We start from the raw sequence: 19,162 nt of genomic DNA, 5'->3' as shown, positions 1-19,162 counted from the left end.
GGTCAAAGAATATTATTTCAAAGATCCTTTGTGTATTTTAGTTGAAATTTCTTAAAATACATTTTTTGACGATGGCTAAGCTGTTTTGTTTGATGGAAAAACAAAACTTGATTCACAGACTCAGTTCAAATTATCACAATAAATAAAACTACGTAACGAAAGCCTAATCGTTACCTAACTGAATTCGAGTCCACTGATTTAGTCATACTCCAGTTTATATTTTCATGTAGTTTCCTAATGCATAGGCTTCATTTCTACACTGTTAGCTTGATGTTACATTTTTGTACTTTTCCGTGAGGTGTTTTACTGTCATGAGATAATTATTTACTCATAAAGATTTTATTTATTACAGAAACATAACAAATATAATATTTAAGTTCAAATTCAGTTATGCTAAAGTAGAAGAATTCGTATATAAAAGACACGCATAAGTGGCCTACTAAGATGATGCGTTCAAAGCTTCAGGTAGAATATTCCTATAGCACAGGAAAATATCTTATTAAATTTGTGAACCAATTTTAGCAGTCAATGGTTTCAAAAGTTAACTCATGAACACCAAGTTAACGAACTTGAAGTTCTGCCAATCCACCGCGCATAAATCGTTATAGTAATGCAGTTTTTTGCCCACTTTAGTCACTTACACTCAAAATATACTTGGTAAATCAACAATAATTTAAGTTAGTGATAAAAAGATCATGTATAACCAATATTAAGCAGTTTTTCCTTTGGACACTGAGGTCACTCTTCCTAAGTCAACAAGATCACTTTTAATCATCAAGAAGTGCCCTTCACAGTACGGACAAATACCCTTATAGAACTATTAAATTGTGTGCAGGGAGGCGTTTTTTCAAAAATTTCGTGCAATTAGTTCCCTTTATGAATTTAAATAAAGCCAGAACAAACATGGACACCAGGCATACCATTGACATTCCTCAAGCTTTTAAAGTTATTAGCAGACAAAATAATGCTACTTCTCTTATGTTTGCTGAAGCGATTACGATGAAAAAAGCTCAAACCTGATCTATGTATTAAGAAAGATACAGTAATAAACCTATTGCTACCCTGGTAATTCAATTTTTGATCATTAGTTTTATTTTGTTAATGTTCAGTTTTTTATATCTCTCTTTCATTACCGAATGTCTTATTTTATGTACATTTAAACCACCCTCCTTCACCCGTACATTTCCACTCACTCAACTATCCTTAATTGTGTGAACTCATCAAATCTTGTTTAATTATTACACAACCCATCTTACCAGTTTTTTAATTATCAGACTCTTGTGCAAACTCTTCACCCCTAAAATTATCACACAATATATCTTATCTGTCTCTGAACTTCGCTCAATTATTACAACACCCACCCCTCGTGTTTCTTCATTCTAACACCAAAATGACCTCCGACCTGTTCTTGCACACATATATATAGTCATCATTGATAACCTATTGTCATTCCAATCCTTCACATTCACTTATGTCAATTGTTTCATACTATTTCTTATCCTAATGCTAAAATTCTAATACATATTTGGTTGTCAGCAACTGACGAGAAACTACGAAATATAATGAATTCATATTATTCTGCATCTATGTTCGTTCTGGTTTTATTTAATAAATTGTGACTAACTAAAGTTTGTGATGTATCATCTCGTAGAAACCCTGCAAACAAACATAAGTCGTTTCTGTATTGTAATCTCTACTTGAGAAACAATGATCACTGATGTAGAAAATATTAATTTCCATTAAAAATTACAAATACAACAAAAAAATGGTGCATATTTATGTTATATATCTGTGAATATCCAAAAAGCAACAACAAAATGTATAAAAAATAACAATATGGACATCAATGACAAACGAGTCAAAGAAATTGCACACTTCAACCTCTTTTATCACTTAAGAGTAGTATGTACAAATAATTAAAACAAATTAGAAATATCGGACATGAAGGAAAAAAAAGTGAATAGAAGAGAAACACCACACATATTTAAGTAAAACCTATACTCAGACACACATGCACACAAACGTATAAAGTTTATCGTTGGTTTGGAAGGTGAAACTAATTGGTTGTATGAGACACCAGGAATAGATTGTTTAGTTCATTGGAAGGAATATTAAGTATAACGATTAGTTATTTAATAAAACCTTCCTTTAAAGTACAAAAATAAGAAAACTCGTATAACAAAAGAAAAAAAAAGTTTTATATCACAAGTACTTATCTGTTCTCATATGTGGCAGGTAATTCAGTTCCAGCGATTGAAATTATATCTTGTCGTCGTTGTATAGTGAATTGTTTTTTAGAAGGACGAATTTTTTTAGGTTGGTTAGGTCGACGACGTCGATGTCTACTATCAACAGTACTATCATTACAAACACCAACATTGGGATCCACTTCATTAGGATATATCGTCTCATATTTTAATTCTTGATCATATTCATGTTTTACTGAGACTTCAATTGATTTATTCATTATATCTGACGGTTTACATGGTTCGAAAGAACAGGGGTGGACAATGTCACCACGTTTCCATCTACTATTCATATCCTTAACATAGAAAGTGGATGTATGTGAAAGAAACATTATACACCATACAATAAATGTTTTGGTAAACTTATTCAATGCATAAATGTATCTCATCATTATTCAATTACTAGATATCACACTTTAATAAACCAATCTCAAAAAATCTTTTGTGATAAAGTTCAAACAACCCAATCAGTCAATACATTTAATAACTCAACTTTAGTGCAATTAGTTCTAAATATTCTGCAGATACAGATTGTTTATTAACGGTACATTTTGAGACACAATTAACATATTCTAAACCTTACGAAAACCAAACCAGTAAATAAAAGTTTAAATCTTCGTCACATAGCATGATGTAAACGTGCCTATCATATAATCAATAGGGAGTATACTTTCATTTTGATTTACAAAGAACATCTCAAGTAATACAATTAAGCCTTGTCAGGAGTGAACAAGCAACTTCAGTAGCCAATGGCCAATTATACTGTATAAGCCTTCTCTTTCATCAAACTTTTATCCTAAACTATGATTACAATTTGTTAGTTTCGATTGGAATTTTTCTATAATTACCTTCCTGTTAAGTCGGCTTACAGTAAACTCTATCAGAGCCTCCAGAGGCTCATAAAGAGCCCAACCAATCAGCGATTAGTTAGAAGCTATGCTACTAAAATAACGAGGTCCTGATTGGCTGTTTAACACACTGCTACTATGGGAACTCAAGGTCTTTTAATTACTATAAAACCCCTGTTTTTCTGTACATAAATGAACCTTGTAGTAAAGTACTTCTCTCATACTCGTGTCTTCTCTCTGGTCTTCAAGTCGTTGAATAGTTCTAGCCTGGGGTTATCCGAATAGCTTAGGATTCGAATAAAGCGTTCAACCTACAAAATATAACAGTGGCGACGGGGAAAAACTACAATCAACTTACAAGACATATCACTTCCCAAAGTCAACTCATTGAAGACAATCAATGACCAGATACGTGTTATGATTTAAACTGGCCGGTTTTATTTTCGAGTTGAACATTTGAAAAATAACCATGATTATTAGTTGATTGTTAAAGGCAGATTTAATTTGATTTTTTCTTACAGTATCAAAGTCTAATAAGTGTAACCTCTTCACCTGGATCGTGCACACTGAACGATGTACACACTTCCAATATTAAAAAAAGTGTTGATTCAATGACAAGCAACTATAAACATATAGCATATCAATTACATAATGAAATCACTTACTAACTTCCTTGATTTATTTGCATTTTGGCTAAACTGAAAATGTGGTTTTGTTGAATTGTTCTCTTGAGTTGAAATTTCATTTATCTCATTATTATCAGTACTAGAGATATTCCAAATAGGCCACCATGGACAATTTGCTTTGTTTATCAATAGTAAAGAAATTATTAACAAAGTTAGTAACTATTCACGAATAGTGCTTAGAATGTAATTTAACGATTAAAAAAAACGGGTATCACATAAGATGTGATTTTTATCCATTCTTAATATGATGGAACAAGAATTAAGCGTGATAGAAAGATATTGAAGAGTGAACAATATATAGCTTATGTATCCACTAAATAACTTCGGATCGTGTTTACAGTTGTATTGAATATTTTGTATTTAAGCATGTAAATTTTTTAGAAAACAAAAACTTATTCTACTTAGCAGTTGTCTTTTCTTCTAATATCCCTTCAATTTGGGGCTTACAGCAACTACTTTGTCTCATGAAAAGTTATTGCTTGGTCATAACGTATCCTATCGTTGAGTCTATCTATCGGTATTTTATTCATTTACTTGAACAATTACAATCCTTATTCATTCAAGTATTGAAAAATATAAGAGGTTATTATTGACATCATAGAGTGTGAAGTGTATCAAACATTCATTTTTATTATCTCAATATACATTATATATAACATGAAGATAAATTCTACTCTTCCTCCTTCCCAATCCGAACCCTAGCCAGGAACATTGAAGGGTTGCGAAAAATTTATTTGTATCCCTATAAGGGTTTGAAAGATGAATACTTTATATTCATCTAAAAGAATTTATGTGATTGTTTTTCCGATTTATAGACAAGAAAGCCCATAGAACACTTCAAGATAAATTCATTAATTATGTAAAATTTATTTGCCTTTTAAAACAAGTTACACAATAACACCATCGGATGCCGGCTCAGTGGTCTATCGGTTAAGTGCTCTGGTGCGAGACTGGTAGGTCCTGGGTTCGAATCGCACGAGGCGAGACCGTGGATGCGCACTGCTGAGGAGTCCCACAATAGGACGAAACGGCTGTCCAGTGCTTCCAGGTTTTTCTTGGTGGTCTAGCTTCAATTGACTCATGATTTCAACTATGAAAATATTGTTTTAACTATAAACTATTGATTTTTAATGGAAACTATACTTAATTAATCATAAAACTATAATTAAGCATAAATAATAGTGTATTTATTAAGTATCACTATCACTTGTTTACCATATGTAATATACATTTTTTTTTCAAAATAGATGTGCATTAATACAAAACGATATACTGATGTGCTGAAATTTGTTACTTATCATGTATGATACATGAATAAGTAAACTATACTTCACCTTACAGTGATAACATTGAGTGTACATGTATTTCTTGTATAGAAAAGTACTTAAGACGAAAACAATTAAATTTTAAATAAGTATGTTATGATTTGAAATAAAAAAGAAAACGACTAAGCAACAATATGATTACGAAAAATAACATAATAAGACCTTATAAGCGATTGGAGAAAATCGTTTTCTTGATCACTTATTCTCCAATCAGTTTAGAATTTAACTGTTAGGTCTACTTCTTGTCTATAATTATAGAATTTAGTGTAATAGGTTGAAAATTTACACTCTTGATGAGTTTGAAGTTAGGAGGAAACAGTTCTTGATTTATATGTGAAGAATTTTACGATGTAGGATTGTCAGTATTGAAAAAAAAGAGGAAAACAACTGATAACATGTATAGTCTACTCTTTCTATAATATTTGTGTTTAATTTACAAATCAGATATACAACATATTATATAATACAATCGTGGTTGATAAAAAAAAATAGGATTTCTGTTTACAATGAGAAAAAAAGACTATTTAACCACTTACTTGGAGCACCGACAAACACTTTACAGATTGATTTTGGAGGTAGAAATTCCGAAAAATTAATAGTACCAGTAAAGTGTTTATTACATAAACCATAGATAAGCGGTAGAAGGGCAGGAAAACGCATTGTCCAATAAATTGCCATACCTTCTTGATTATAACCATACATTGCACGAATAGGTTCTGGTAATGACCATATATGGTTATGTTTATTGCGTATAGCACGTAGAAGGTATAAAAGAGAAGTATCCTAAGGAGTAGTAAATGAACAAACAGTAAGAACAATGTTGTGACCTTGGTTATTTATATAAGATCGCAAACATAGTTGATTAAACAGTAATTTTATTGAGCATATAGTATATTCTAAAAAAATTACTGGGATTAAGTTTTCACATCATGGAAACAAATACACACACAAAGACTTACTTGATAGCTTCTAGTACTTAATAAATTATCAACCAGTTCAGATTCCAGCCTAGAGAACCAATGTTCATTAAACACCCAATTTGTATAACGAATAAGATCATTTAACATTTGTTGTTGATGATAATTATTGGAAAGTTGTCTAACTGACTGATAACTCATAGTAGTCGGTGTACTACTCCCATTGTTATCATTATCATTATTGTCTTGAGTGCAGTTTCGGTCAGCAGTGTCCACTGAATGATTAGTAGCAGTGCAATTTTGAGAAGAAATATCAAATGACAAATCTTTAATATCCATAACATTTGATAATTCCTTGATATAAAAGAGAGCAAGGAAATAATGGTTATTGTAGGAATTATATAAATAAGTAAATGAAAGTATATAATTCCAATGCCCCTATTTCTTATTTTTTTTTTTACAGTTACAATACCATATTCAAAATATTTCTTAGTAGAGTAAATGTGAAGAGCACCTAATAATAATGAAATGGTAGTAAATATTCATTTCTTCAGATGAATATGGGGGTTTTATCATTTAAATATGAAATGTAATCGCTATCACAAAATAACATAAGGCAGTTGTTGATATTGTGAAATATCGTACAATCAAATTAGTAATGTTAAGTGAAGATTAAAAAAAATTTTGAAACAGACGAAAATGGATTAATCGATCAATTTGGAAGCATTCAAATTTTGTAACTATTAAAGAATGTAGGCTGATCTCCAATCACTTCACACCCTTAACATGAGAAGTTAACCTACAATATATAACCACAGAGAAATAATATTTCGAGTAAGCAAGCCAAGAAGGAAGCATTGCCTTTTTTAATCCTTAAAGTATGAGCATTTTCATTGTAGTTTACAAGATGACTTAAAAGCAGACAATGATGACCTGAATTTGGTCAATCGCTTTATCCTTTAGCCATTTTTTTATTTGAACAATGTAATCTTATCAATTTTCAACTACATTTAAAACAATTAGTCCCTTTGATAAATACAATGATAATAATAATAAGATAAGAAAGTATAGTTAATCATAATTATGTGAGATAAATTAACGTAATCCATTTTGAATAATTTGGACACACAAACTTGAATATTTATACGAAAATGTTAGATCAATCAAGGCGATTTGAGTCAATAATCACAATGAAATAGAATACGTCACCGAGCATAATAAGTAAAAGTACAAGCCTGATGACGATCTAATTGAAAACGATTGGTCGCTTACATAGGTTGTTCTAATTTTCCCAATGGGAATCTTTAACACACATACTTGTTAAGAGGTCATTATATGAAAAATAAAAAGCCAACTAAGTAAATTGGAAGGTAAAAGGGAAATAGAAATAATAAAGAAAAGAATGTGGATCAATATTAACAGGGTAGGTTTAAAGTGAGAACAAGTTATTTTTAAAGACATTATACAGCTTTGAGTTTTCGTCAAGTCTCACCTCTGCTTAAGAATAACCATCTTTCCTTAATGTTTCAACCAATAACTCTATCTTTTCCTCAATAGTATCCCTAGTGTAAATACAATTGCACCTATCGTGTTAATGTTATCATATAGTCCTGATAAGCTTCATTTTTTCATTGTATTATCCAAATTTTCATTTCATCAAAGACAGATTTATTTATTTAATGTATCCACAGTTATGTACATTTATCACAAATTGAAAATATGTAATGAAAATGAAATTTAAAAATAATTAAAAACAGAACAATACATATATATATCTTACCGATATGAAGCGTATGACTTTATTTGGTGACCAAAATAGTGGATAGTAAGTGATCTCTTCAGCTGTTGGTCGATCTTTAGGATCAGATGAAAGCATTGTTTGTATAAGGTAACGGGCTAAATAGCCTAAAATAGAGATGGGATGGGATGAAACAGAAAAGTACAAAACACAATCATAACAAACCTCACATTTTGAGTGCACAGCTACATAAGAAGAAAACAAAAAATGTCTCTATAAGTATGTAACAACAACATTCCTACTTTTATAACACAGTAAAAAGTGAAACCAACTGTAACTTGGTAATGTAAATCACATATCTTTTTTAATATCAACTGATACACAAATACTAGTTCCTCAATATAAAGTCCTACAATTTTTCTCAGTGATGGTATTACATATGGAGAATGTTTGAAAGGGAACTTCAGTTATATATATCTTTTATTGTTTAGTATTAATCTCTTTATAGACAGGATCATGATAGGACAGAATAAACTACTTCTTTACATATTCACATTATGAGGAGGGAAAATACAGCATCAAAAGGTGAAGTAAATTGATATACGACAACCGGGATTGCACAATATTTACCTGTTTTGTATGTCACTTTGTGACACAATCGTGAACCACATTACCATGTTGAATGGGATTATGATGTAAAAAGTTCTGGAAAGAAAACTCATTGTCTTATGGAAATGATTTCTTCTGCATTTGTATACATAAAGAAGAGTAATTTAGATAACTTTAAGATAGATAGCCTATAAGTATCATAAACTAAGGAGAAATTTAATAAGGGAAGTGTTTAAAAGACACGATATTGATAAACTCCCACATCAAGTGGTACAAGTAAACAAATAGGAGGAAATCTCAAAGAGGGAGATGTGATAGATCGAGTAAGTTTAGACATATTACATGCGTTCATAAGGACACTTGGTAATTAAAAAATAGAAGGCTTGGAGGTTTACTATTGGAGAGTAGAATATTTATCTGGCAAAGACATCTGCCCATATATATATATATATATATATATATATATATATATATATATATACTTGTGTGAACCATTCTAGTATTGCATTTATGTAAGAATAAATTATGTGAACTACTTAAGCGAGCTTCTGTGTTGTATCATACAATTATCTCATGTTCCCTTCTCTTGCAGCCTTTTCCGCCGTCATTGCTAAGTCTTCCACATAATCACATTCGTCGGCTCTGATGTTCCTCTTCACTTGCTTGTTTGCTTTTGTCTATTCAGCTTGTGCCTTGGATTTCTCTTTTCTTGTTCGGCTGATATTGATTGCTGCCTTCTTGTTCCTCCTTCCTTCAATCTTATCCAGTGTACCAACAGTGATCTATTCCTTGTGGCCCAGAACCTCCTGACATGTTGAAACGATTACCTCCTTGATACCTTTCCAGTTGCTCTCCATGGTAGCTCACTCTCCATTAAGTAGATCATGAAAGGCCTGGAACCTATTGCTGAGGGCTATCTTGAATTTGTTGAGTTTGTCAGTATCCCAAAGAAAAGCCGTATTAAACTTTTGTAATGTTGTCCGCCCCATCGTCCAGTGCTTCTTAAGTTTTAATTTCATCTTGGCGGCCAGCAAGTGATGATCTGAGGCTATATCAGTTCCTCTCCTGGTTCTCACATTCTCCATCGTCCTCCTGAACTTTGTATTGATGCAGATATGGTCAATTTGGTTCTGTGTAGTGTGATCCGGTGAAATCCAAGTGGCTTTGTGTATGTTTTTGTGTGGGAATATGGTGCCACCTATGACTAGTTTATTGAAAGCACATAGGTTTGCAAATCTCTCACCATTTTCGTTCCTTAGATAATACAGCTTAATAAAAAACAAGGCTATTGTGGACAATCAGTTTTTCTATTTTCTTCTTACTGTAATCATAAAATGATGTGTTTGTAAGGATTTGTGTGGTAACATAGGGGTAATTCGGTCAAAAAATACGTACACTAATAGAAAATGATAAACTTTAGTCCGTAAAGACAAACAACGGGAAAGTGGAAACCATTAAAAACAAAATTCATACTAATCGCACAAGCAAGTGGCTATCTGGACTCGGTAGTCCAGTGAATAATGGAATTAACCTTTGAAGCAAAACGTATCAGATTTGAGTCTTAATATGAAGATTATTACTAGAATACAGGTACATTCAATTGATGAGTCCCAAGTAAGACGACACGCTTGCCTTGGATTTTAGTGCCAGTTACCATCCAAAGTTAGTAACACACCTACCTCTTATACAATATTTTGTCTTATTCTTTTGTGTCAAAACTCAACGATTTCCTTTGTCTGCAAGTATAGTCACCTTTCCAGTTTATTTTATTATTTAAGTCAACACTATTCATATTTAGAAAAAAAGTTCACACTTAAATAAAATTGAAACAAGAATGAAAAAGGTGAAATATAGACCAATTTGACCTTATTTTTCTTCTTCACATGTTTTATCCTCATTGTTTACGGGAGAAAAGAAATAAATAACAATTTAAAGAAAGAAAACCTGTTTACACGTTCAATTATAACAAGTGTTATGTACACAAGTGTTTTATAAGTCTAAATGGGAAAAATTTTGTAAATGCAATTCATTTAGTTGTGTGAATGAATGACATTGTTTGTTTTTAACAAAGGTCTCAACAATGGGTGTGGTTGAGTAAAACAATAATAATAGTAATAATAATAATAATAAAAGTCCCCCAGACTAGTAATCTTATTCTAATAACTGAGTCTTACTCATTTTATTCCTATAAGCGTCTACGCATTATGTAATCACTTGTTACTGGCTGATTAAATTCTTGTAACAATCAATGTTGTAAAATTTTCTTTTACACAAGGTATATATTTACAATATTCAGTCTATGAAATTTATTTACACCTTTTCTATAATATACTAATGTGTTTGCAACATAACTTACAACTAAACTCTTTCATGTAAGTAATTTAAACGCATTTTGTAATAATGATTTTTAAATATCATAGATAATAAGCAGCTGATGACAACGAAACGAAATAAAATGAATTCATGCTATTCTGCTAGAATCTTGGTTCTTGCTCTTCACAAAATGATAAAGGGAACTATGTGTATGAAACATCCATAAGTAACTTTTCGTTACACAAATTAATTTATTAGCTACAAAATCGTAGGGAAACGGCATGTACTCTTCCCATGAGCACGATACACATTGTGTCGGTATTATTATTCAACTTTAGTCAATTCGTATACACCATATGATAATACAGTGGATACTTTCTAGACCTTAGCAATAATTGGCAAACAATGAGTCTTATTACTTGCTGCTTTATACAAAGATCGTTATAATCGAATTGAAATAAAAGACCAAATATTGATGCAAAATAATATGAATTCATTATATTTCGTAGTTTCTCGTCAGCTGCTTACAACCAAATATGTATTAGAATTTTAGCATTGAGATAAGAAATAGTATGGAACAATTGACATAAGTGAATGTGAAGGATTGGTATGACTAAAGGTTATCAATGATAACTATATATATATATATATATATATATATATATATATATATATATATATAGACTTTGGTAAAAGTGAGAAAAACCATTATAAGAGTCTCAAAATCGGAAAAATCTTTGTTTGATCTTACAATAAACATAATGAAACTAAAAATGATTGAAAGTCTGTTTGAATGAAGAGCATATTACTCAGGTTTCACAATTCTACAGTAAATTGCCAATTATATCAATGAATAAGTCAGATGATTAAAACACACAACATGTATGGATTTGAAATCGTGAACGATATTTATGAGAGTTGGTAAATAATACATTGAAATGATTTACTACCAAACGGATATTTAATGCATGATGATAATTTTCTACGACGCGACATTGAATAGAGCAGGCCCTTTCGGCTTGAAAATTTTTCAAGTATCATTTTGAAGTAAATCACCACTAATCAAACAGAAGGTTATTGTTTAATCGCAGGATTAACAATAACAAAGTCACTAATTTAGACGATGGAAAATTTTTGTTAGAGTGTAGCTATGAGAGGTGTACTTGTCAATTATAATACAACTACTTAGTGGACAGTTTAAAATGAAATGACCACTAACACTGTTACTACCTCTAATATTCTGGGATTTGTCCACAGTTTCATTTCACTGCGCTAGTGAGGTATAGGAAATTGAACGGTTCGACGTTGCGACTGAGTGACTGACTGAGAAGTGTTAGGTGGTTGAAGGTAAGCAATAAGAAACAATGAACTTAGGTTTCACGCCAGTTGGCACTTGTGAACAAGTTATCTTCACAATCTGGACAGGATAGATGCTCCCTTTGAAATTTAAACTCACATCACTCAGTGTTAAAGTGACGAACATTATCAATTATTATTATTATAAATGGCTTTATTCAATATTATATTTTGGTACAAGATAAGATTCTCAGCATGAGGTATTTCAACAAGTTTATTTTACCGAAAAACAAAATAAGAAATGAAAAGAAAGGTGAAAAAATATCTGAGTCTGTACAACTTAGCAAACTTGAGACATGCTTAAGAATACAGGTTATTGACTAGGTTAACTCTAACAATCTATCCGTCACAGAACATATTTGCTAGGTAAGGTTTTACAGAACTTTTATAGATTTGCTTGCGTGCATGGATTTTAATGTATTTACGTCTCGTTAGACCAGAAGATAAACAAGGAGAAAGATATGAATGAAGCGGATGGTTAGTATCTGATAAGATAACACCTGCCAGGAGTTTGCAAGACCTAAGATGTCTATCCATAACCATATTAATAATAACCTCAAAAAAATTCACCAAACACCTTGCTAACTGCCTTCAGCACTCTCCGCAATACAGCGAAGTCTTTTCTCAAAAGCCCGGGAAAGAATAATGGAGAACAGTAAAGAATAATAGGTGGTATACAGGAATTGACAATTTGTAAGTGTAAATGGCGAGTAATCCCAAGAGCATGCAGCCTCTTTATGTAGTAAGTCAAACGGTAAACTTTTTCGATTATAGTAAAACATGAGAAGACCAAAAGATATCAGAGGAAAAAGTAACACCAAGATAATCGACCTTCGATATTGTGTGTATCAAGGAGTCTCCAATGGCACAAGCATTATGGGATCCCGAAATAGTGTATTGGTGCTGTCCATGGCTAAAGTTAACAGCTTGACATTTAGACGGATTAAGTAAGAGACTACTACCAACAGACCACCTGTATACGTTATGCGATTAATAGACATAATGAGGTGTTAAAACAAAATAGAAAAAAAACACAACTTGTTGAAATATTTCGACGGCAGAAACAGGTAGTCCAGATTTCAAGCAGGCCGCTTACGATCAACGAGCCATTCGATTCGCGACCTGTAGTACGAAGATATACACAGTGATTTATCACTAAGTTGTAACTAATGTTATACATGTCCAATCCTCAGTGTTGATCGATAGAATGAGAGTGCAAATCAACTGATGTAGAGACTAATAAGCGACGTTTTAGTAGTAAGAGTACAACTTTAAAGATTGTGTTTGAACCCGACTTTAATTATTACGCTCATACATACAAGCACCATCATTAGCTGCCACATAAAAATCATAGTTGGAGCTGAGTACACTAGTTTGTAAGACGTTATTACTCTGTGTTGCACAATATAATGATGAATAAATACAGAACAACCACAATATTAAAACACAGACAACAAAAGTAACTTATTATTTACTTTCATGAACATTGATTGGATTCTCTGTCAAAATGTCCAAATTAGGTAGACGACGTTCAGCTATTGCCAACTGTCGTTCATGTTGACGGCTTAAAGTGGTACATCTGAATGATTTAAGTTCATTTACGGAGTCAGAGTTGTTGCCCACACTACCACCACCACCAGTAGTAAAAGATGACGAGGATGACACTGACGAACATATACTTGTTGATTGGGTATTTTTTTCGATTTGAAATTTATTCAATTCTTTACTACAGCAATCATATGGATGTTTACCATAAGTTAAAACATAATAAGCCAAGAGACCACAAGCGAATATATCAATTGCACAAGTCTGTTTGTATAAAAAGATAACAGATAGAAAGGGGAATAGATAAACCAGGTATAAATTTATATGATATCAAAAGTTTAACATGAGATTTATTGTTAAATATCCTCTACATTTAAGTTGTATGTTTTTTTTTACTTCTGTTAAGGAAGAGTATTTATTGTTAATAAATTGGAAAAATGTAAACTGTAAGTAAATAATGACAAGATTTGTATAGTTGACAGTATGAGTCAATTGAAGCTAGATCATCAAGGAAAACCTGGAAGCACTGGACGGCAATGACAAGATTAACAACTTTACAGTCAAATGAATGAATTAAAGAACTTAATTTAAAAAAAGCTCTTTACAATCAATTGTTCCTCTCGTAACTAACTGGTTAATTCTACTAGTTATGGACAGTTTTAAAACAAATTTAAGTCATACAGATAGTGATGAATCCCTTTCCGATTAAAGTTCGCAGAATAATTTTATTCTATGGTTAGAGACTTGATTTGATACAGGACTAAAATCAATAGTTATGGCCAAGAAGTGTTTATTCTTTATTCTACCCTAAATCTGGAATTTTAATATTATTTACCACACCATAAATTCATCGACTTCGATATCTCTCATTGAATTATTTGTCCTGTGTTTTTCTTTCCAGCATTATTACTATTATTATTTCGACTTATTCACATTTCAAATTGCTAATATTTGAAGTTATCCGCGATTATCCGTCTAGCGCAGTCCGACAGACCCGATGAGAAACAAAAATAATGTACGTTAGAGCTTGAAATGAAATTTCTGATGAGAACTACACTTTCATATGCTGGGATCACCCACTAAATGAATAGAAAAATGGTTGAAAGTTCTAAACACCGCATAATTATCGAACTTTGAAAATGATTCCGATAGCTTCATCCAACAGACATTAATACATTTTTATCGGTTTTAATACATATTCAAAAACATTCTGAAAGGTTATACATTCATTGTGTGTTACACAATACATTGTATACATTACACACATAGTGTGTTGAAAAAATTAAATAATAATGTTTATTTAAAGTATAGAAAACGTTACCACTTGTGAGGCCGACTCTGCATCGCACAGTTCTGGTGCCATCCAACCAAGTGTACCAAAAGTGAAGCATACACTATTATCTGATACTTGGTTTTTATCACTATGATAGTTATTTACATTAGGATTTCTGGTATTATTAACAATATCAGGAGTATACTCTTCTTGGTCACCATATCTTACACTTATACCGAAAATATTATTGCTATTATTATTAGTTATACTAGTAGCATTCGATTGTACATCATTCTCAGATGAGTTAAATTCAACACTACTGTTATTTTGATATGATGATGAGAGTGAACGACTTTTAATTTGTTGAATTTTCACAGAAATGTGCGGTCCAATTGAATTGAATGTATCTTGATGCTGTTGTTCATGTTGATCTGTAGGCAATGGACGAGATAAACCGAAATCTCCAACTACAACACGTGCTTTCCCGGTTGAATTATTATTATTCACTTTATTAGAATTATTATCCAAAATTATAAGTATGTTACTTGGTTTCAAATCTCGATGAACTATAGTTGAAAAAAATCAAACACAAAATGAGATTGCAAAAGTGGTTGTCATCATAGTTAAATTTTTTTATTTAGTTAAACATAAACATCGATCCAAGGAGAGACCATATACTTATGCACCACACTTCGTCATTCGATTTATGTGGGAGCTGAAATACTGCCTAGGTGCCCAAACCGAAGTAAGTAGTTTTCTTAGAGGGCCACTTTCCGAGCCTTTGACCTAGAGGTCTAATCCATAGGGCAGTGGAGTAACAACAGGAGATGCAGTCCCATGGTAGCTGTTGGCCAACACTAGGTTTATACGCCATTTGTTCTCTCAGGATACTGGAGCCGATGTGCACCATTGGTTTGGAATCAGGGTTTTCCAACTCCCTTAGGTGGACACGGAGAGTGTCCGCTAACCAGGTTAAGGTGCCGTGCATTCGCTTTTCTCCCTCTCATTTTCGTAAACAACACCCCCGCCACGAGAACGCAGTAAGTAGGACATCTATGACAGTGTCTGTATGCGCAAGGCCATATGAGAACATTTCGAGAGGGAAAGCTGAGTCTCCCTACCCGCAGTCATACTAGGGCATTTAAAAGTTCTGAATTAGGCTAATATTTTTACTCCTTTAATATTTACAGAAACTATGTCAATAAATAAATAAATAATTGACTAGTTTCTCAATTTACTTTATTTATCATGCTTTATGTGTACACAAAACTGATGTAACGGTTACAGTTCTATTCTATATGTGCAATTGATAAGTCTTGCTACCGATACCAACTAAACTATCTTAGCCGATTCTAATAACCCCAGCTACTTTTATCTGTCAACCGAAGCAACAGAGAAAAGGCGCGAAATGCAAGAGCTTTACTCGAAGCTTAACTTATGTACGGAAAACGAGGGTATATATAGAAATACACACGACCTTGGGTCTCTGAAAAATTTTAAAGCCATACTTAATATAGTAGCAGTATAGGTAAATATTCAATCAAAACTGTACAGCATGATTCTGCATTTTCTAGATGTTTTTGTGAAGCTTATATTCAATGCTGACTGGATAAAGTGTTTACTGCAGTATCTGGGTCTGTAGAGACTTTGGTGAGGGATATTTTGGGACTCCTCCAACAAAAAATAATTTATCCACTTGAACTTTCTTGGCACTTATCATATAATTTCATAACTAGCTGTAAAGGTTGTATAAAAGGTGAACTTTTGAACGTTATACTCATGATTTAAGTTTCTAATACGAGCAATATTACACTAAATTACCATACCGTATGACTGGTAGTGATTTTGTTGTCAATCATTGTATAAAGCGAGTTAAGTGAAAAGGAATATTTTGTCGCATATATTTTTCTGTTAAATGTAATATCTACTTTCTACAGATCCAGAAATTCGTGTCTGATCACGTAGAAATATCAGGACTGATTCAGATTAATTTCCCTTATGATATATTTTTTTAAACATTATAGCAATAAATTATAATTTGGTTTAACTTCAGAAACAAAGGTTAAACTGTTCCATGTATAACACGTTTACTTGGTAATTTAAATAACTGACTTATTTAGTCAATCATAAACAACACAAAACCTGGCAAATACATGGACCAGAGCAAGTTGCTACACTATATCACTACTGTGAGGTGAAATTATCATAATAAACATTAGAGTGGTAGCAGTAGTAACAGTATCAGTGGTAATAGAAAACATTTGCCATAGATTGTATGATTCAAGAAGAGTGAAGTTGTAGGGAAAAAGTATACAATAATTTTGAAACTGAGGATATATCATATCAAACAGACTTTCAGAACTATCATGCGGGAAATCAGTATTTTTATTTTGATTATAAAGGGGATCAATTGTATGAGATTACTAGATGATTGGAGTAGTGTATTCTAGTATACGCCTATTTGCAAGTTTTAATTTGATTCATTAACAGTTGTTGTATTTCTTACTGTTCACTAATTATCACTAATTAATTATTTTTCTACTGTTCCGTTTTTGAGCCACATACAACTAGGTTGCATATACAGTGTAATATCTTAAATGATGCTGTGTGGCTAAGTATTCAAGGTCTATAACTGCATGGGCAAGAGTACAACAGAGAAATAATTGGTTTATATCTTTGTCTTCTCAGTGGAAGACACTTGTGGGATAGTATTATGATTATCTGGTTATTATTTACAGTCACTTAGTATTGGACAAAGACGTTACTGGTTTTACATCCAATACAGAAGAAAAAATAATAATTAGAATAGATAATATGACTACTGTCATGATAAGCGGTCTCATTGCGCAAGCCCCATTGAAATTCAAAGACTTATAGGACAGGATCCAAGAAAAGAAGAGCAAATGAATCAAAACTATTGTGATAGATTCTGAACCACGTCACCCAACATCCCAACGACTAGTTATGATAATCCTGAGGAACCTAAACAAATAACCCATCTACTGATATGACACAGTCCAACCGTCACTGATATGAGCTGATCCTAAGTCTTATTTAGGTTGACTCTAGTTGTTTTTAACCTACTCTCACACTAGCTTGTCGAGGCAGACGGTGATTAGGCATACGTATTACATGTCCTACCCACCTCAGTTGATGAAGATCCACGATAAGATCAGTTGATTTGTTATCTTTAGCTTGTAACCGACGTCTAACTTCGGTATTCCTCATTCATTGGTTCAGACATACGCAAATAATGCTTTTAAGGAATCTTTGATCGGATAACAGTAACTTACAAATACCCTATATTTAAAGGATACGTCTCACAGTCATACAGTAAAAAAGACAGTAAAGTACCGATCTAATCAGTCAACTATAAACTACGTGGGACATGATGGAATGAATCTATGTAGGTTCAAGTTACCTTACACTTTACATCAACAAAGAAAAAGAGGAGAGTAAATGTCAGATATACAGCTCAGAACTATGAAACAAAGGCAAAATCAATTTGAAGTTAGTTTTGTATCATGAACTAACATAAAGTGGATAAATATTGAAAATTCTGGAGTAATAAATAAGAATAAAAGTAGTATGGAAAAGAACTAGACAAAAGCAACGGAACTAATGACTTACCAATCTGATTACGATGTAAACATGCAACAGCTAAAATAAATTGATGAATAATTTGTACTGGAGTTAAACCCAAATCATTGAGTAAAGATGCCTTATTGGGATCAGTTGAATTGATGTCATCTGATTGCAATGCATTTGATGCACTCAGGGATGATAATGCTTCATTTAAACTCAATGAACACCTTTGCATTACTAAATAGTGAAAGTTTGCCGTACTACCCTATAAAGGCAAAAAGAAATAAGTTGACTGAGCACTACAAACGGATTATTTACCTTAATATAAACTATTATCATTTGAAGAACAATAAATAAATTTTTAACTCTAATGTGAGATATTTCATCAGAATGGACATTGATTCGTTTAATTGCACGACTTAAACTTGGCTAATTATAATCACACATATGCAAATAAAATATATACATATTTGTACGGGATTGTACTTGAAATTATGCAGTGGTAAAATTGTATTTTGTAAAAACATAACATTTTCTGGATTAAAGTGAATGTAGAACATTTTAATAAAACTCATTAACCAAATACAAGTGCATGTGTCAAACTTTTAGTGTAAGCATTAGTCATATTATGCAGGTGACTCAAATCTGGGAGGTTAAGCAAGGGTAAGAACCTGAGATCTAAAGTGAGTAGAATTTGAGTACTATACTCCAATCACAAAAC

General features: G+C 32.1%; 1 protein-coding gene across 1 annotated transcript in view; it reads right to left on the bottom strand.

Annotated features, from left to right (window-relative positions):
- Window positions 1–1,716: 1,716 nt before the first annotated feature.
- Window positions 1,717–19,162, bottom strand: part of Smp_169980 (serine/threonine kinase) — a gene marked incomplete at its 5' end in the record, with an annotated part of 34,120 nt that continues 16,674 nt past the window's right edge. Inside the window, 8 exons of the mRNA XM_018798036.1 lie at window positions 1,717–2,542; window positions 3,760–3,896; window positions 5,786–5,888; window positions 6,065–6,376; window positions 7,803–7,927; window positions 13,514–13,847; window positions 14,905–15,422; window positions 18,487–18,706. Of these exons, the coding sequence (XP_018653018.1) occupies window positions 2,213–2,542; window positions 3,760–3,896; window positions 5,786–5,888; window positions 6,065–6,376; window positions 7,803–7,927; window positions 13,514–13,847; window positions 14,905–15,422; window positions 18,487–18,706 (2,079 nt within the window). The 3' untranslated portion in view covers window positions 1,717–2,212. The remainder of the gene's footprint in view (window positions 2,543–3,759; window positions 3,897–5,785; window positions 5,889–6,064; window positions 6,377–7,802; window positions 7,928–13,513; window positions 13,848–14,904; window positions 15,423–18,486; window positions 18,707–19,162) is intronic.

Source organism: Schistosoma mansoni, chromosome 6 (genome assembly GCF_000237925.1).
Source record: "Schistosoma mansoni strain Puerto Rico chromosome 6, complete genome".
Classification (NCBI taxonomy): Eukaryota; Metazoa; Platyhelminthes; class Trematoda; order Strigeidida; family Schistosomatidae; genus Schistosoma; species Schistosoma mansoni.
The sequence above is the reverse complement of the archived record's forward strand: the minus strand, read 5'-3'. Positions and strand labels throughout refer to the sequence as shown.